Source organism: Balaenoptera ricei, chromosome 14 (genome assembly GCF_028023285.1).
Source record: "Balaenoptera ricei isolate mBalRic1 chromosome 14, mBalRic1.hap2, whole genome shotgun sequence".
Taxonomy (NCBI): domain Eukaryota; kingdom Metazoa; phylum Chordata; class Mammalia; order Artiodactyla; family Balaenopteridae; genus Balaenoptera; species Balaenoptera ricei.
The window spans coordinates 94151509-94172823 of record NC_082652.1 but is presented as its reverse complement, the minus strand read 5'-3'; the positions used below and the strand labels follow the sequence as shown (position 1 = coordinate 94172823).

The 21315-nt window shown below is 41.7% G+C and overlaps 1 protein-coding gene across 1 annotated transcript in view; it reads right to left on the bottom strand.

The window, feature by feature from the left end:
- Positions 1-1955: 1955 nt before the first annotated feature.
- Positions 1956-21315, bottom strand: part of ADNP2 (ADNP homeobox 2) — a 30812-nt gene continuing 11452 nt past the window's right edge. Inside the window, exons 3-4 of the mRNA XM_059894710.1 lie at positions 10346-10435; positions 1956-6702 (exon numbers count right to left, since the gene is read on the bottom strand). Of these exons, the coding sequence (XP_059750693.1) occupies positions 3430-6702; positions 10346-10435 (3363 nt within the window). The 3' untranslated portion in view covers positions 1956-3429. The remainder of the gene's footprint in view (positions 6703-10345; positions 10436-21315) is intronic.

Here is a 21315-nt window from a genome sequence, read left to right as displayed (position 1 = left end):
CGATCACCACCTGGACCGGGAACTCCTGGAAGAGCTCCTTGGCCCGGGAATGCAGTCCAGCGTGGTGATACAGAAGGCTAGTTTTTGCGGTTAGCTGGTGGTATGTGGATGAGGGTCTTCTGGCCCCTGTTGGCTTTTCAGGACCGGCCTGGCTTCTTCACTGATTGGCTACGTTTTGTTTGATCTCACTGATGAGGGGGAAGGGGGAAGGGTGGGCGGACACCACCTATACCATGTAGTCTTCAAGCTACTGCGGTGCCAACACTGCCCTTGCACCCAACACTGTCCTCGACACGGCCATCTCTGCTGTCTGCCTGCCCTCATGCCAGCCCTGTGGCCCACGTCACGGAAACTGAAGGCAGGTACTCCCGCAGCTGTGTCGGAGTCCCGCGGCTTCTTGCACGGTCAGACTCCGAGGCCTACTGTCCTCGAGAGCTGTAGGGTCCACACTCGGCCCTTCCTACCTCATTCGCCTGCAGCTTTCTAGAGAAAACATTCATGGGCCTTAGGACAAGGTGAAATCAAGGCCGACTTGTTCCTCAGCTGAGTTGCTAAGGCAATCCGACAGACTGAGATTTGCTGGCAGTTTCATTCTGGAAGCAGCAAGCTGAGGGAGGCGTGGGAGAGCAGTGACCAAAAGAAGAATTAAGCAAAGGTGTGGGTGGTGAAGGTGCTTATCCTGTCATCTGGTGGACGAAAAGCTTTCTGGAGCACTCCTGAATTACTGTCTCTCATTTATTAGTCACTGGAACAAATGAAGTGATGTGGTCCCTAGTTATTAAAACATCACACAGCCAAAACAAGGGTGTGTTAACAGGATTCAGAAGCTAAAACAGTATCCTACATTCCAATTTGTCTTTCACTGAATCGACTTCAAATATGTAATTTGGGGGGAAGAGGGTAGGAGAAGGGAGGATTCATTGCTTGCAGCAAGGAGAACACGGAGGATCTTTCCCAAGCAGTGTCTCCAAATATGAAATATTTTTAGAGCTCATGCTACACAGATTAAAAAATTTTTTTAAGTATACAATTATTCGTAACCGTGGTAATAAAAAGGATTGTCTCCTTTCCTTCTCAATTTCTAATCTTTTAATGGATAGTTTAAAAAACCTCCACCACTATCTATAGTTTAGTTTTTCATTTTCAAATTATACATTTAGGGACTTCCATGGCAGTCCAGGGGTTAAGACTCCACGCTTCCACTGCAGGGGGCACGGGTTCGATCCCTGGTCAGGGAACTAAGATCCCGCATGCCGCACGGCAGAGCCAAAAACAGTAATAAATTTACTCATTTTTTACATTTGCAAGAACTCCCACGTGCTTTTTGAAGCTCAGCTTATAACAAATTTTGATCCATAAGCCTAAAAAATTATTTAATAACCAGTAACTAGCATAGTATAAAAAGACTCCACATCAAAAGCTGAAATACAGCTGGAAATCAGAATTCCTTCATCACAGTGGTTCTCCTCGGGGGCTGATGCTGCCCCACAGGGACACCTGGCAGGGACGCATCTGCCAGCCCGGTGGGCGGGTGGAGGTGCTACTGACTCGGAGGGTAGAGACCACGGATGCTGCCCTGATCCTGCAGTGGACAGGACAGTCACCCGAACAAAGAACGATCAGGCCCCAATGGCAACAGAACCCCTAACGTGCACAACTGAAGAAGGGACGGTCAAACCATGCAGACGGCAAGCTGCGCCGTTCGGCACAGAGCACAGCCTGGATGGAGAAAGGCCGACTCCCAGCCACCGCCAGACACGGCAAGGGTCTCTAGCCACATCTATTTTGTGACCCTGTAATTAGTCAGCCCTTTCGGGTTGTGCTTATTTTCACAATGACAAGTAATGTTTTTTAGAAAATAAATATGGTATCTACTTCCACGTTTAGATTGTTCCTGAGTCACCGTGATGTTTTAACAGTTAAAAGAATTAAACAGTTCTACTTGCAGTGGTGTAACAAGTTTTAATTCAAAATAGACACTCTGAAAACAATAGGTAAAAAAAAAAAACTTAAACAAGCTCTTTGAATTTACAACAGAGCACACCAACAACCACACACCAGTTTCACGACTGCCTCAAAAATGTACATTACAGCAATGACATGCAGCTACTATATTTTAAAAATCCGTACGGTAACATTATCTTATTTCCCAGAGACTGTCTTATCTTCTGAGTATGTTGCACAGGTGCCTCTGCTGTTATCACCAGCACTACGACTTAAGGTCTAAACTGGATGGTCTCCATTACTGCTTCTGGTGCTTTAAGTTATTTTATATTGTGTGAAAAAACCAAGGCTTAGCTGTCCAAAGGAGAGTAATACACTTGAGCTCCTTAGCAATACCCCACCCCATTAACCTGGACAACCAGGCGATGGGAAAGCCCATTTCCCCAAAATGAATACATTTACCTCTAGGAAACTGTCAGAGATTTAATATACCAACCAGGAGACTAGCTCCGGTCTACTCATTTCGCCTTGTCCCCTGAAAACCTGTGTTTAAATTTCAGTCAGTCGCCACACCCAGGGGCCAACAAGTTATCCTGAGTAACGCAGTCCTTCCCTTTCACTGGTTTATGAACAGTTAGGTTAGGAGGAGAGCTTGTGTGTGTGTTTTCAGTGTTTGTTCTAAAGGCACTAAAGATTTATTGTCTTATCTTTGAATGGAGAAAAGACTTATCAGCGTATCAAAAAGAGGGGAAAAGTCTACACTGAGAAGTATTTTTGTACCTACAGAATTACTTTATTTGTAAAATAACTCTTGACTTATGAGCTTTAATACCAGACTTCAGGTTCAGTATATTTTTAACAAATGAAAACATTTGGTTTTCTGAGTTACAATCAAAAACAGCTATTAGGACAAACCTGAAAAAACGTAAATCAAAAGTATAATCTAATAAGCAAATACCTTACAAGAAGAAATCAGCATAAGTTAATGCAGTGCATCCTTAAGGAACCAGACATGTCACAGGGGCTTCTACTCACTTCTCTAAACATTTACTGTATCATCTGCTGCTACTTGTGAAGCTGAGGGAGAGCAGTTTTAATTCGCAGTTAATCAAGTATTCTGAAACAAGCTGAAATTTCCTTAAATGAAAAACAAACATATATAGATTTCAGTTTTTAGCATGATACTGACACTACTGGGAAAACAAGGCGTGCATGAAATATCAAAAGATTTAATTTACATGACAGAGGAAAAAATGAAAAACAACTGTTACAAAATCAAACTGCAGGAAACAATAAATTTGAAAGAACTATTCACTTCTTTATAGAGAAGTCTTTCTGAGCACCTGAAATAAATCTAAAGAGCAGCATAAAGACCACTGAAATTGATTAGTTCAACATACAGTGAGGAAAATGACATTTTTTAAAATCTCAATTGAAAAAGACTACTAATTATCTAGTACTTTAGATTTCCTAATTTTTTTTTTTTTACAAGTTTTGTGGTTGATAGTCAAAGTTCAATCTGTGTTTAACATTTTTAAGTTCAGACATATCAAAGCCTAAAAGTACAGAAGGCTTGTGATTTTTTATTGCTTTCATGCAAATATACCTTCTTTTTCCAAAAAATGAAGCCACGTCAATTTTCCACACCCATAAGAGTGAGGATAACAGTTCTATTTCCTTTTTACTGGGATATGGTCTCTTGTGGAAATAATCTCTAAGAAACTGCTTTTTTTCTTCATAAGAACGGTCTTCATATTTTTTAGGATTTAATGCTAAAATCTGGAGAGCATCATCATTAACGAGGGGTCCCTCCGTCCTTTCATTCCTCTGTCTTTTAAAAGGCACGACGCTCGTCACCTTCTCTGGGGACAGGTCTGTGTCAGCACTTATGATGAGAGGCCGCTGCTCGCCATCCCTCTGGTCTTCAGCCCCAAACTGGCCGTCGGGCATCTTTCTCTTCACAGAAAAACTGGAGTCGTGGATCACCTCACCATTGACGAAAAGCACTTCACTGTTCTCAATAAAATTAGGCTGGGCCTGCAGGCCTGAGCTGCTGTCCTTTGGAGCGCTCCGACAGCGCAGGAGATGTATGGCAATGGCCGCCAGGGTCATGTTGCCCGTGTAAACCCCACAGCAGTGGATGCACTTGAAAGCCGGGGATTTCAAAATCGTGTGGACCGTTGGCGTGATGTGGTGCCGCTCCTTCAGATGCAGCTCGTACGCCTCGGCCGTCACGAAGGCGCCGAAGCAAAACGGGCAGGTCAGCGCCTGGCTGCCAGGACTCCCGGGCGCACCCTCGGTCTGCGGCCTCACCTTGATGTACACGGGCACCAGTGACTTGGAGTGTATCCCAGCCAGGACGGCCAAGTAGACCTCCCGCTCACCCAGCTCCTCCCTGGGCAAGATGGTGATGAAGTCAAGGTGGGGAAACCGCAGGCTGCCGTTGGCATCGACATCCAGCTGAAATCCTTTGTCACTGTAGTCCACGGGCAGTCTCCTCTTCCCTAGGTGCACGGCCCTACTATGCTCTGAGAGGCCTTTGATGTCGTGGAACGTGCACGGGCAGAACAAGCACCCCAGGCCGTGCACCAGTAAGTGGCGGATAAGCTCCGCCTCTGAGACTAAGCACTTACAGGACAAACACCGAACTGTTTTCTCTCTCATCCACTTCAGAAATGGTGCACATGCCGCCAGCTTTTCCGGCTCCAGTGTTTCAGCGGATTTGGATTCGCTGTGCTTATGTGCCACTTCCATGTGGACCTGGTAGACATTGGAAGGGAAGAGCTCGTTGCAAACTGGACAGGTTTTCCACTGCTTTGCCTGTCTGAGCGCCTGACTTGCCTCTGCCACAGCCGCAGAGGGCTGAACGAACACGTTCTGAGGGCCGTTCCCCACCGCTGGCGGGGAGGGCAGGCTGCCCACGGAGCCGGCCATCTGCGCGGCCGCGCCCGACTGCAGGAGCTGGATGGGCATCTGGGGAGGGGCAACAGTGGTGACACGTCCAGGGGGCACAGGCAGGGTGACAGATACTGGGGCAAGTGTGTATGTGGGAATCCCATTCACTTGTTTCCCTGTGGGTATTAGTTGTCTGAGAATAGAGCCTGACGTTAGGAAAGCGGTGTTTGGCGAAGCCCCGGGTCTAATGGGCTGATGTGCAGGCAGGATGTTGGTACTCACAGACTGATTAAGCTGCAGGACCCCCGGCCTCACTGGCTGGCCCACAGGAAGGACCCCTGACACGACAGGCTGACTGAGCTGAAGAACACCAGAGTTAATACCCTGGTTCACAGGGAGAACACCTGGCGAGACCGTCTGGCTGGGAGGAAGGAGCCCAGGTGGGACTACCGGACCTGCAGGGAGAAGCCTCAGTGGGACCGTCTGGCCAGGAGGGAGCACCCGCGGCGGGACCGTCAGCCCAGGGGGGAGCACCCCCGATGGGGCCGCCTGGCCAATGGGGAGAACCCCTGACTGAACCACCTGGCCAGCGGGGAGAACCCCAGAAGTTGCCGTCTGTCCTGAAGGGATAACCCCAGCAGGGGTCACCTGTCCCGCAGGAAGGACCCCTGACGGGACTGTCCGACTCACAGAAATCACCCCTGGCGAGACCGCCTGAAGAACTCCAGGGGTGACAGAGGGATTGACAGGAAGGACACCGGACCCAACAGGTCTATTTACCGAAAGAACTCCAGGCCCAACTGGCCTGCTTATGGGCCCAACAGGCTGGTTGAGGGGCAAAACCCCCGGGCGGATGGTCTGGTTTATGGGGAGGACACCAGTTCCAACAGACTTATTTACAGGTCCCACTGGCTGACTCAAGGGCAACACAGGAGGGTTTGCTGCCTGATTAAGTGGAACTCCATGAGAGAGAAAGACAGGCTGAGGTGTGGAGGGCGGCAGAGTGAGGTTGCTCTGGCCCACTGGCAGAGTACTGGAGACCAGAGTCACATGAGACTGGGCAACGGCAGGCGGAGAGTGGGTGAGGCTTCCAGAAGCGCCCGAGGCCACAGTCACCGGAGGGGGTGCACCCTGAACGGGCTGTACCACGGTTTGGCTCTGACTGTTCTGCGGCAAGGCAAGGTGGAAGCAAGGAGGTGAGGCTGGGAGGCCCGGAGCACTGCTGTTGGATGGTACAGCCGCACGTGCAGCTGGTTTGGGAGCAATATGCATTTGCTTCGGAAGTCCAGTCTTCTTAATGTGTTCTGAGATCACAGACCTAAGCTTATTCTCCAAATCCCTGTGTATATCCGACGTCAAAATATGGTACATTAAAGCATCCTGGCTGCTGGAGTTGGCGTTGCACTTTTTACAGTAATACCTGTCGGATGGGGGCATCTTCTCTGTAGAAAGGGTGTCGTCAGCTCTTGGTTGCTCACCCATCTCCTCGGTTCTCAGGCCAAAGTAGGAATTAATTAAGTAGTGAAAATGGGCTACCAGCACATGCTTCTTCATGCTGTAGTACAGAGTGTTTGAAAAGTTACATTTTAAACATGTAAAGCTTATCACATCGCTCCTAGATGATTTAGTTTCACCTAAAATATTCACTGTGTAGTTCTGGACTTTCCGAGCAGGTGCATGAAACATTCTGAAGTGCCTTCCCACAACTCTGGGCTGAGAGGAAAACACACAGTTTGGACAAGGGATCACCAGCTCTTGGTCAATTTCATCTTCATGGTAACGATGTAAATGATTTTTGAATGAAGTAAGCACTTTTGTGGAGTATTTACAGAGGCTACAACAGTATGGTTTTGTTCGATATCTCTGTTAAAAGAAAAGAAAGTCAAGCATAGTTTAATAAAACTATCAGATGCTACACCTTCTACAGTTGACAAGTATATGATTCTTTTTCTTCTAACTGGCTAGATCTAGTGCTGTGTTGTAAGGGAAAAGTACCCACGGATAACGTGTAAATAACACTAGAGACCCTAATTCAAATTTTCACATGTCACAAAACAGTATTCTTTTCATTTTCTTTCCTTCTCAAACATTTAAAAATGTAACAACTATTCTCAGCATGTAGGCCATACAAACACAGTTTGGCCCCAAACTCACAGCTAGCTGAACCCTGTTTCCAAGCCAGCCATTAAACCACAAATCTCATTACTTAGTCCTATACTTTGAATTGATGCAGTCCTAACTGCATTAATTAAAATAAACTCAATTTTCTGCACGAAAAAGTTATTTTCTCCCCTTCTCATCCCACTTCTCTTAGTTCCAATGTTGTTTTTACTCCAAATTCTAAAACTTCTGGAATTTATCTAACATAACCAAACTTGCAAATTGTTAACCCCATCATCATTGTCTTCCACTTCCCAGATTCCTGGAGCAGGCAGGAGACACACGGACAGCGCATGGCACAAGCAAGTAGCCAGTAAACCACGCGACAAGCACTGAAGAAAGAGGGCCTGTGCCTAACTCACGGTGAAGAATCCTGAGGTAAGTTCAGGCCACAGACTGTAACTCGGACAGTACGGTATTTCTCTGTAAGGCAAATATGGGAAATTCCACAAGCTTCGGGCACAGGAACAGACATCTGTAAAGCAGCTGGCCAACTGAGGAGCACGGTCTGCTCTAGCATCCGGGAAACCTTGCTGGTCTGACAACCTGGAGCAGTATGACAGCCTCCAGACCCCAGGGCTGGTGCCCCAGGAAACACGGGCCCTAGCTTCACAAAGGAGGAGGGTTAAGGTGCGGACAGGTTAAACGCTGGGGCAGAGGCCTTCCCGTTCTGCAACCCTTTTTTCAGCTATTGCAGTGGCCGCAGGCCACCCCCCTCCTTCCCAGATCTGTGCTCTCGTGACCGCTCTCTTTCATACACACATACACATACTCCCCTCCTGTGGGTTTTGTCACCTTCTTTCCTAGTCATGCAGTTCTCCTCTTGGGTCACTGGTCAGAGAAATCACCCAAACACATTCAACAACATGTTACTATTGCCTTCCCAGCAATTAGAAATCCCAGGTTCTGGCACTTCCAGGAGGATCTATAATAAACCTAGGGCAACAGCCAACCACAGATCACAAAGTAAAAAAAACATTTTTCACTGATTCTGACACACTCTTCCCCCCATACTTTAATATCTCTGAAATCTGAAAACACCTTATAACTGACAGTTCAATGCTGCAACACAGCTTAAGTGTGAAGTATTACTTTAGTTTCATTAGTGGTTCATTTTAAAATGGTGCATCTTATACTCCACAAAATGCTGTACTGAAAAACCAGATACTTAATGAACATTACACCCAATTAAAGAGTCAATAGCACTTACTAACAACTTGTTACTATCTGTTAGTATTGAACAGATCTTTGGGTTAAGAAAAGATTTCTTAAATATGACACCATAAGTATGATCCATAATAGAAAACAATGACAAACAGGACTTCATCAAAGTAAGAAATCTGCTCTTTGAAAGACACTGTTTAAAAGATAAAAAGACAAGCCACAGGCGAGGAGACAATATTTGCAAACCACATATCTAATAAAGGACTTGTGTCCAGAATCATTTTTGTGGACATGTTCAAGTCTCAGTAAGAAAACATATAACCCAATTTTTAGAAAACTGGCAAAACATATTAAGCATCAAATACTTTAAAGTAAAGAGGGTATCCAGATGCCAAACACACGAAAAGATGCTCAACATCATTAGTCACTAGGGAAATGCAAATTAACACCAGAGAAGATACCACTACAAACCTATTAAAATGGAAAATAAACAGTAAGTCCGTAAGCACAAAATCCCTGACAAAATATTCAGAGAAAAACTTGTATGTGAAAGTTCTAGGACAGTGAGCCCTTGGTTCACTGTAACAGATTTAGAAAAAATAACCAAGGAGAGAAGCAGAGAAGAAGTGGAGCCAGGTGTTCTGGGCGCCGGTGGAAACCCTGTGCCCGTGACAGTCCCTATCTCCCCGTCAGCCTAAGGCCTCGTCCTCAGGTCCCACAACAGCTGGGCGCCATCACCTGGGCTCCATCACCTGACATAACCTGAGCGTCTCCGTCCCAAACCCAAAAGTCCAACACATCTCATTTCTCTGCAGCACGAGCCGCATAATCCAGCAGGGTCACACTTTTCTGCTACGGTGCCCGAAACTGTCTCTGTTCACATATCCTATTACCCAGAGACAAATTAAAGCAAGAAGCTACCTACGGCACAGAGAGGGGTAAGGTACTGAAACGAGCAGACCACACAGCCTCCACCGTGCCAGGCAACAGTGGTTTATTGGGTTTTTTTCTCAATATGGTATCTACTTAACAAATTCAATCTCCACTCTTTCATAATCGTTATTTAACTTTTTATGCCAGGCCCTATTCACCCGAACAAAAACATAAACTCCCTGAGGAAAAGAACCCTAACTTTCACCTCTTTGTATCAAGCACTCAAAGTTTTACCTACTTTGTAACAGGAATTCAAAAAATGTTTCCTGATGAAAAGCATATAATTATACATTATACTGCACGTTATGTTACAGAATCTTTTAAGAATTCGGATGAGAAAAATCAGGGAGGCCCAAGAAAATATTCACAAAGCCAAGGTCTTCAAAACAAGGCGTATTTGAATAGCCATGAGCTGCTCTGAGCAGAATAACCGAATCAAAGCAGTTTCAAGGAATCCTGTGTCTGTGGGTAGAGAGGGGAGTGTCGGGTTAAGGAGGATAAGAGACACAAAACAGAGGCAGAAAGCAGGACTCAGGAGGACAAGGTGACAACGGAAATGTTTTTAAATAAAATTCTGACAGCAAAATGACTCACTGGCTACAGGAACTTGTTTTTAAAGCCAGAATTCCCAAGGCCAACATGACCTGGCCTAACGGGCTGGGGGAGCGGCGAGGGGGACAGTGAAGTCGTATCTGGGACGCGCTGGTTGGGCGCTGACGAAGGTGCTAGCCCAGTGGCTGGGGGGAAGGAAGGGTTTTCCAGAAGAAAACACTTTAAGAAGGAGAATTCAGCAGTATGTCACATATTTTAGCTCGAATCTGTTTAAGTGTGAGGCTTCAAATTATTATAAACTGTGTTCCTCGATTCAAACTCCATATTCTTATTTTAATTTTTGAAACCAGGATGTATCTTCATTACATATAAAGTCATGACATTTCTTTTTACTGAGAATAGTTATATAAATCAGAAGCCCTTCTTACATCAGAGACATATAATAATCAAGGACAAATAATAGTTTCACTACATCACTTTACCAACTTGATAAGCGGAAAACTCTCAAAGCATCAATAATCCTATATTACAAAACGTTTAACTTTTTCTTTCTACTTCCCTGAATATTTACACTACACCTCCTCCTCCTCCCATTCATTCATCTGCAACCCCAAAACATATGATGTTCCTCAGAACTAAATTGACACTTACCCCCAAGTTCTGAGGAAACATGAAAATCAAAAATAAAAATACATACCACTTTCTTTCCAGAAGGTTCCCAGAGAGAAATATCTCCCCATGATGTGTTATAAAAGTACTTCTCTCCTGGATCAAAGCCTTTAAGGTCCTTTTAAAAAGGGAGAAAAAGAGAGATTATTACATAATTTCAGAAGATAAAGAAATATTTAATTAGAACCTGATGGGATTACTTGGCACCTAAGAAATCTACTTGGGAAGAGTGAAATGAAAATGCAGCCCATGGCAAGTTGTGACAGAGTTCCCATCAAGTTGGAGACCTGGGGAAAATGTTGAAATAATCCAAGTTAATATTACAGTTTTTGTACCTCAGCAGCAGCCTTTTAATTTATGCCAAGTACTTACTGAGTTTACACTTGAATAGTAAATGAATATGTCTTCCGAGTTTCTACAATGTCTTAAATTCAATGCACATTTTTTTCTTCCTTTCCCATCCTTTCTTGTTTGTAGTTCATTAAACCGTCCTATTACAGAGTTGATTTCCTTCCTGGCCGTACTTGTTAGGGTGCTGGATTTTTTCCCATGTCTTTAGTCTTCCGTAAATTCAAAAATATACATAAATATATATTTTTTTTAAAAGTTACAGTTTTATAAGAAATAAACAGATGAGATTTCCACAAGTAAGTTTTGAAAGAGAGAAACTGCATGAGCAGACACTGTCTTCCATCAGCGCGAGCACCACGGAGAAGAGTGTCAGGGTGGGGAATGACGCAGGGGCTCAAGTGTGTGGCTAACACCACCACAGGGACGGCAAGACGGAAAGGGACGTGACTCTGAGACCCGAAAGCCAGATGCAGCAGGATCTAGACTGAATTCCGCTTCAAAGAGACAGAATGTGAAAAATATTTGGGGGGAACTGCAGAAATCTGAATATGGACTGTGTATTAGATAGGATGAACATTTAATGACACAGAAAGATGAAGGTAACTGAAAAAAGCAAGCAATAAAAAAGAGTGACCGATATGAGCTCACTGTGGTAAATACTACACACATTTATATTTATATGTTTACACACATAAAGAGAAAGCTAAATCTCTAAATCTCTTTTTATTTTCTAAAGAAATGATAACCTGTACTTTCTAACTTTCACAGTATATATTACTGGGTTTTTTTTAATAATTAAAGATTATTTTAATATAAAATAAAGAATTAGTTAAGCCAGAGAATGATAATTAATATCAGATCTGCCTTGGACTATACCTAGGCTAATAACATTGCTACCAAGTCAATTCAGAACTAGAGAAAAGTGCAAATTATTACAAGGATTTAAATTGGATAAAACACTGCTTTTATTGTGAGGTTTGTAACATATATAGAGGTAAAATATATGACAACAATAGCACAAAGGCTGGAAGGGGAAATGAAAGCATGCTGCTGTAAGGTTCTATACAGTATGTGAAGCAGTATTATATGAGGAAGGTACCCACAAAGTATAGCTAATAAGCCAGAAATGGAGATAATATGGAATCATAAAAATATTCATCCAAACGAAAGCAGAAAAAGAATAAAAAGAACAAAGAACAGATGAGATAGGTAAAAACAAACAGGGAGATGGGAAATTTAAACCCAATCATGTCAACAATCACATTAATAACAGGGGTTGGTAAACTGTTTCTGTAAAGAGTCAGATGATAAATATTTAAGGCTTTGACAGCCATGCAGTCTCTGTTTGATACAACTACTCAATCCCACCATTGTGCACAAAAGCAGCCATAGACAATATGTAAACACTAATAAGCATGGCTGTATTCCAAGAAACTTTATTTATAAAATGGGCAGCAAGCCAGATTTGGCCCATGGGCCACAGTTTGCCTACCTCTGGTCTAAATACTCAAATAAGAGGTAGAGAATGTCAGATTGGGTTAAAAACCACGATCCAATTATATGCTGTCTACGAAAGTCTCACTTCAAATACAAAAACAGCAAATTTATCAATGCCTGCAACTTTCTTTGAAATACATCAAAAAATGAGATAAAATGATGAGTATAGATATATATTCATGTTAATTTTGTAGACTTTACGTGGTAGGTACATGGGTTTTCACAGTACAACCCTTTCAGTATTTCTGTAGGCTTAAATTTTTCATAAGAAAACACTGGAAAAGGAAGAGGGAAGCAGTAATGTTCTATCACAGGCGATGAGAAGAGTTTAAAGGAAAGAGTGCTTTCCATTGTCAGATGCAGGAAAAAAAGAGCTAGTAAGAAAAAAAACAATTATTAGGAAATAAATGGATTAAGAATATTTCAATATATTTTTGTACATAAGATGTAGAAACATAGGTTAACACATTTTTAAAAATCTGTTTATACATATATAGGTCTCAGAAGATTGACATGGGGTGGGTTCAGTGCACCCTTTTTGTTGAAGCTTCCCTAATTTAGATGCAGCAACCCCAAATTTGTAAACATTGGTTGAAATGTTCTCATCTAATCTGTAACTTGACGCACAGAAGTTAAGTGCACGAGCTGCCTCAGAAATGGCAGCCCCGAGCAGAACAGCACAGAAAGGAACGTGGTGCAGTGCAGGGAGAAGCAAGAGCAAGAGTAGTCAAGCCTTTGCACCAAAGGCAGACCTTTGGGGCTTCTACGGGGGGAGAATGGTACCTCCAGGAAGAGCCTCAGAGTGGACAGGATGCAACAGAAGACTGGTGGGAAAAAAAGGCTCACAAGGTAATAACCCACTAGGCGACACAAAGGCGAAAATGACCATGGATCCAAATTTCTACTAGACAGTCAACATTAATTCCTTCTATCTCATCCTCCCTCAATAAATCTGAGAGATACTTTGAAACTCTAACCTAGGGACCTTCTTTTTTTGACCCCCTTTTTCCCTACCGCTTCTTTAAAGGTTTCTGGCCTCCACGTGACAGTATTTGTATCTCGGGTAGCTGTTAATTGAGAAAACAGAGGATGACAAAAGCTGACAGGAAGAGTAATACTTTTAAATAAATTTGGACTTTTAAATAAATTTGGATAATATTAATCACCTCAGTATCTATGAACATTTGATATATATCAGTAATTTAATGGGAGAGATTACTTTCAATTCTCAGACAATGCTTCATTTGAATTTGCAGCCACCAGAGAAATTGTAGTAACTCCCTAATAACGTCATGATTCCTCAAGGGTCCACATCATACATTAGAAATCTCTCCTCTAAGCAACACATACATCATACACAGAAAGAACATCCAACGTCTCTTCCACTTCCCCACTGATTACATTTGTGTTCTTTTTTTTCTTTTAATCAAGCAACCCAGTACTAGTTTCCTCTACATTTTAATGAGATTCAAGGGATGGGCCTGCCTAACGAGGCTGACCAAGCAACGAAAAGCATGGTCAGGACCGATCCCTGATGTGGATCCAGAGTTCTGAAAAAAAACTTCTTTTAGGGTTTTACACGGGGAAACCTGAGTAAAATAACGAAGGTAATCGAAAACATACTAAGGGCAAGTGCAGAAGAAAGTTTCACATGACTATTTTACAGCATTAAAATGTAATTCAGGGAAAACTCATGTGATTTAATTCTCAGCTTCCTGGTGTTCACAACTGAACAGCTTCCTGGCTGCATATCAAAATTAAAATGACCTGGGAACTCAGCAAAGATAAATAAAAGAGAGAATCAAAGAAACCAAAAGTTGTTTCTTTGAAAAGATCAACAAAATTTACAAATGTTGGGACTTCCCTGGTGGCCCAGTGGTTAAGAATCCGCCTGCCAATGCAGGAGACACAGGTTCGAGCCCTGGTCCGAGAAGATCCCACATGCCACAGAGCAACTAAGCCCGTGCGCCACAACTACTGAGCCTGCACTGTAGAGCCCATGCTCCACAACAAGAAGCCACCGCACTGCAACGAAGAGTAGCCCCCACCCCCGCTCACTGCAACTAGAGAAAGCCCACGTGCAGCAATGAAGACCCAATGCAGCCAAAAGTAAGTAAGCAAATAAATAAATAAATAAATAATACATGTTTAGCTAGACTGACAGAAAAGAGAGAGAAAATAAAAATAAGTAAAATCAGAAATGAAAATGGGGACTTACACTGACCTTACGGAAATAAGAGGATTAGAGGAGAATACTAGCAACAACTATATACAAACAAAATAGATAAACTAAATGAAACAAACTCTTAGAAACACACTAATTACCCAAACTGATTAAAGAAATAGAAAATTTCAACAGACCTATAACAAGTAGAGATTGAAACACTAATGAAAAACACCAAAGCAAAGCAAAGTCCAGGACGAGATGGTTTCACTGATGAATTCTACCAAACATTTAAAGAAGAATTAACACCAGTTCCTGTCAAACTCTTCTCCCCAAAACAGAAGAGGAGGTAACACTTCCTAACTTATTTTATGTGGCCAGCATTACCCTAATGCCAGAGCCAAATAAAGACATCACAAGAAAAGAAAATTACAGACAAATATTCCTTATGAATGAAAATGAAAACTCTTAACAGAATACTAGCAAACAAGACCCTACAGTATATTAAAGATTATACACTATGACCAAGTGGGATTTATACCAGGAATGCAAGGGGGACTCAGCATAAGGAAATCTATCAGTGTAATATACCAAAGTTAATAGAATGAAAGAAAAAAACCCACACAATCACCTCAACTGACAGAGAAGGCATCTGACAAAATCCTACACCCTTTCATGATTAAAAAAAACACCCAGAAATCTAGAATAGAACTTTCTCAACAGGATAAAGGACATTGATGAAAGCCATAATATTCAATGGTGAAACACTGAAAGCTTTCCCCCTAAGAATGGGAACAAGACAAGGATGCCTGCTTTCACCACTACTATTCAATATCCTACTGGTGTCCCAGCCAGAGCTATTAGGCAAGAAAAACAAATAAAAGGTATCCACATTTAAAGGGAAGCAGTAAAACTATTTCTATTCACAGATGATATGATTCTATATATATATATATAGAAAACACCTAAGAATCCACAGTAAGCTACCAGAGGTAATGATAAATTCAGTAAAACTGCAGGGTACAAAATCAGCATACAGAAGTTAGTTGTGTTTCTATACACCTATAAAGAAAAATCTGAAAAGGAAATTAAGATAACAATACCATCTACATACCATCATTTACAATACCATCTAAAATAATAAAATGCGTAGGTATAAATTTAACCAAGGAGGTGGAAGTCTTGTACACTGAAATCTACAAAACATTACTGAAAGACATTAAAGACCTAAATTAATAGAAAGACATCCTTTGCTGATGGGTAGGAATATTGCTAAGATGTCAATACTATCCAACATGATCTACAATATAATCCCAATCAAAATTCCAACAGTCTCTTGCAGAAATGGAAATGTCAATCCTTAAATTCATATGGAATTGAAAAGGGCCCCTAACGGCCTATAAAATATTGGGGGAAGAAAGAAAACAACAACATAGTTTTGGAAGTTTTAGCCACAGCAATCAGAGAAGAAAAAGAAATAAAAGGAATCCAAATAGGAAAAGAAGAAGTAAAACTGTCACTGTTGGCAGATGACATGACAGTATACATAGAGAGTCCTAAAGATGCTACCAGAAAACTACTAGAGCTAACCAATGAATTTGGTAAAGCAGCAGGATACAAAATTAATGCACAGAAATCTCTTGCACTCCTATACAATAATGATGAAAAATCTGAAAGAGAAATTAAGGAAACACTCCCATTTACCATTGCAACAAAAAGAATAAAACACCTAGGAATAAACCTACCTAAGGAGACAAAAGACCAGTATGCAGAAAACTGTAAGACACTGATAAAAGAAATTAAAGATGATACAAACAGACGGAGAGATATACCATGTTCTTGGATTGGAAGAATCAACATTGTGAAAATGACTATACTACCCAAAGCAATATACAGATTCAGTGCAATCCCTATCAAACTACCAATGGCATTTTTCACAGAACTAGAACAAAAAATTTCACAATTGGTATGGAAACACAGAAGACCCCAAATAGCCAAAGCAATCTTGAGAAAGAAAAACAGGGCTGGAAGAATCAGGCTCCCTGACTTCAGACTATACTACAAAGCTACAGTAATCGAGACAGTAAGGTACTGGCACAAAAACAGAACTACAGATCAATGGAACAGGATAGAAAGCCCAGAGATAAACCCACGCACACATGGTCACCTTATCTTTGATAAAGGAGGCAAGAATATACAATGGAGAAAAGACAGCCTCTTCAATAAGTGGTGCTGGAAAAACTGGACAGCTACATGTAAAAGAATGAAATTAGAACACTCCCTAACACCATACACAAAAATAAACTCAAAATGGATTAAAGACCTAAATATAAAGCCAGACACTATAAAACTCTTAGAGGAAAACATAGAACACTCTATGACATAAATCACAGCAAGATCCTTTTTGACCCACCTCCTAGAGAAAGGGAAATAAAAACAAAAATAAACAAATGGGACCTAATGAAACTTAAAAGCTTTTGCACAGCAAAGGAAACCTTTGCAGAAATGGAAATGTCAACCCTTAAATGAAACAAGACGAAAAGACAACCCTCAGAATGGGAGAAAATATTTGCCAACGAAGCAACTGACAAAAGACTAATCTCCAAAATATACAAGCAGCTCATGCACATCAATATCAAAAAAACAACCAACCCAATCCCAACATGGGCAGAAGACGTAAATAGACATTTCTCCAAAGAAGATATACAGATTGCCAACAAACACATGAAAGGATGCTCAACATCACTAATCATTAGAGAAATGCAAATCAAAACTACAATGAGATATCATCTCACACGGGTCAGAATGGCCATCATCAAAAGATCGACAAACAATAAATGCTGGAGAGGGTGTGGAGAAAAGGGAACCCTCTTGCAGTGTTGGTGGGAATGTAAATTGATATAGCCACTATGGAGGACAGTATGAAGGTTCCTTAAAAAACTAAAAATAGAACTACCATATGAGCCAGCAATCCCACTACTGGGCATATACCCTGAGAAAACCATACTTCAAAAAGAGTCATGTACCACAATGTTCATTGCAGTACTATTTACAACAGCCAGGACATGGAAGCAACCTAAGTGTCCATCGACAGATGAATGGATAAAGAAGATGTGGCACATACATACAATGGAATATTACTCTGCCATAAAAAGAAACGAAATTGAGTTATTTGTAGTGAAGTGGATGGACCTAGAGTCTGTCATACAGAGTGAAGGACGTCAGAAAGAGAAAAACAAATACCGTATGCTAACACATATATATGGAATCTTAAAAAAAAAAAAAAAAGATTCTGAAGAACCTAGTGGCAGGACGGGAATAAAGACGCAGATGTAGAGAATGGACTTGAGGACACGGGAGGGAGAAGGGTAAGCTGGGACAAAGGGAGAAGAGTGGCATGGACATATATACACTACCAAATGTAAAACAGATGGCTAGTGGGAAGCAGCCGCATAGCACAGGGAGATCAGCTCGGTGCTTTGTGACCACCTAGAGGGGTGGGATAGGGAGCGTGGGAGGGAGACGCAAAAGGGAGGAGAAATGGGGATATCCGTATATGTATAGCTGATTTACTTTGTTATACAGCAGGAACTAACACACCATTATAAAGCAATTATACTCCAATAAAGATGTTAAAAAAAAACAAAAAAAGAACAAAGTTGGAGAGCTCACACTTCCCAATTTCAAAACTTATCACAAAACTACGGTAATCAAAACAGTGTAATACTAACATAAGGATAGACATATAGATTAATGGACTAGAATTGAGAGTTCAGAAATAAATCCATGCATCTATGGCCAAATCATTTTCTACAAGGCTGCCAAGTCCATTCAATGTGGGAAAAATTAGTCAAATAAATGGCACTGGGACAACTGGATTTCCACATGCAAAAGAATAAAGTTAGACCCCTATATCACACCATATACAAAATTAATTCAAAACAGATCAACACCTAAACAGAAAGAACTACAACCATAAAATTCTTAGAAAAAAAACATAGGAGAAAATCTTCTTGACTTGAATTTGGCAATGGATTCTTAGATACTACATAGAAAGCATTGCAAACACAAAAATAAATTGGACCTCATCAAAATTTAAAACTTTTGTGCATCAAAAGATATTACCAAGAAAGTAAAAAGAATGGGAGAAAATATCTACAAAACATATCTAATAACGGCTTAATATCCAGAATACATAAAAAACTACAACTCAACAACAAAAAGACAAACAATCCAATTTAAAAATGGGCAAAAGAGTTGAATACTCATCTCCAAAGATACACAAAAGTACAATAAGCACATGAAAAGATGCTCAACATCATTAGTGGCCACAATGGCAAGGGAGGGAGAGACTGAAAGAGAGAACAAATGTTAGCAAGGCTGTGGGTAAACTGGACGCCTCATGCATGGCTGGTGGGAACTGAAAAAGGTGCAGCCACTGTGGAAACAGTTAGGTGGTTCCTCAAAAAGCTAAACAATTATTACATGACCCAGCAATTCTCTGAGGTATATACCCTAAAACTGAAAACAGGGACTCAAACAGATACCTGTGAGCCAAAGTTCACCGCAGCATTATTCACAACTGCCAAAAGATGGAATCAACCTAAGTGTCTATCAACAGATGAACTGATAAAATGTGGTATATGTTTACATAATGGAATATTACTTAGCCATAAAAAGGAGTTAAGATTTTGACACATGCCACACATAGATGAACTTTGAAAACATTAAGCTAGTGAAACAAGCCAGTCACAAAAGGACCAATACTGCATGATTCCACTCACATGAAATATTCTTAATAGGCAAATCTATAGAGACATAAAGTAGATTAGAGGTTATCAGAGGCTAGGGTGGGGCATGGGGAGTTACGACTTAAAGGTTACTGAGTTTCTGTTTGAGATGATGAAAATCTCGTTGCAAAACAGTGTGAATATAATTAATGCTACTGAACTGTACACTTAAAAATAGCTAAAATGAGGAATTTCTTGGTGGTCCAGTGGTTAGGACTGGGAGCTTTCACTGCCGGGGCCCAGGTTCAATCCCTGGTCAGGGAACTAACATCCCACAAGCCATGCAGCGCGGCCCAAAGACAAGGCTAAAATGGCAAATTTTATGTTATATATATCTTACCATAATATAATAAAAAAATTCTAAATACACTTGGAAGATTTAAGAGAAAAAAGAGGTTAAAATATTTCATTACTTATTTTGTACTGATTACATACTGAAATAATATTTTCAACATGAGGTTAAATAACTAAATTTTTTTTTAACTAAATTAAGAAAATAAAGAACTGGGAAAGTTTTTGAAACAACCAATGCAGTTACACAGAGCCCTGTGCTCAGACAGGCCAGTGCTGGGGTATAATCCCTGTTGTCAGCATTTTGAAAGCGTTAATAATTTCATCTTTGAATTTGTTTTACAAAGTGAAGTCTGATAGGACCATGGAGCATGTGTCAGGGGCCTGAAGCGTCAGCTCACGCGTGGTCCTACCTCCACTGTCCTGGGACAGATTCTGTCCCTGCTCTCGGTCTCCACACCCCTCCAAACTCCCCTCACCCTGCAACCACTCCTAGACTCTTGTCCACCACCTGGGGCAATAACCAAGTTGTCAAGAGGTCCACATTCCCCAGTCGCCCTCTGAGAGCCAGGCACAGCCTCGGGGAGAGGAGGAGGAAGGTGGTAACTGGCCCAGCCCTGGACTGGCTGCATCAAGGTGTCTGGCAGATAACTTGGGGCCCTGAGCCCACCCTGGATCCAGGTAACAGAAGCATCCTGGCACAGAAGTCGCAATCTCTTGGGAGTCACCCATCTGCTGTGGGTTGGGACAGCGCGCCTGTGGGGCCTGTCCATGGCCCCACATTTTCATTTTGCACAGTGCCCTCCAAATTATGTAGCTAGCCTTTAATTTAACTGATCAAATGTTAACTTTTTTTTTAATATCTTGATCTAATTTATTTTATTATATTTTTAAAATTTTTATTTATTTTATTTATTTATTTTTGGCTGCACTGGGTCTTCATTGCTGCGCGTGGGCTTTCTCTAGTTGCAGTGAGCAGGGGTTACTCTTCGTTGCGGTGCACAGGCTTCTTGTTGCGGTGGCTTCTCTTGTTGCGGAGCATGGGGTCTAGGCACGCGGGCTTCAGTAGTTGTGGCACGAGGGCTCAGTAGTTGTGGCTCACGGGCTCTAGAGCGCAGGCTCAGGAGTTGTGGCGCACGGGCTTAGTTGCTCCGCGGCATGTGGGATCTTCCTGGACCAGGGCTCGAACCCATGTCCCCTGCCTTGGCGGGCGGATTCTCAACCACTGGGCCACCAGGGAAGCCCCCAAATGTTAACTTTTTAAAAAACTCCTCAAGATACTCTAAGGAGTAGCAGGGTTTAGATCTATTTTTAGAAAAGGAGATAAGGTTCTTGGAAGAGCCTATTTCCCCTTAGATTCACTTTTCTCAGCCAGGCTTTTGACAGGAACTGTACAGCCTATGATTTGAGGGCCTAACTCTTAGGATAAGTGGAGTCGTATACACCTTGGAAATCAGAGGAGGCAGAGTGATTTCTCACTATGAAATCTGAAATGCTAGCTAAGGAAACGGAAAGGACCACATGGGCAGGTGTTCCCAGGGCTGACTCTCCGTAAGCGCCCAGACTTCAGATAAATTCCCTCTTGCTTAACTTGGTCGGTATTGGTTTTCGTTGCTTGAGACCAAGAGACTCTAAATAATACAATGGATTAAGAATAAATGCATTTGACATGGAAAGAAGTTCTTCATATGAGATTCAGTGAAAAGTAAGAACAAAGCTACTAGTACAGTATTTTATATAGTTAGATCATGTCCTGTTTCTAAAAATCTGGAAAGATATAACAGTGTTTACCATGGAGATTCTGGGGTAACGGTTTACAAGTGAGTCTTTTTTTTCCTCTAAGTTTCTGTGTATATTTTCTAATTTTTCTATAATGAACTTCTACATTGCTTGAATTTTCAAAAA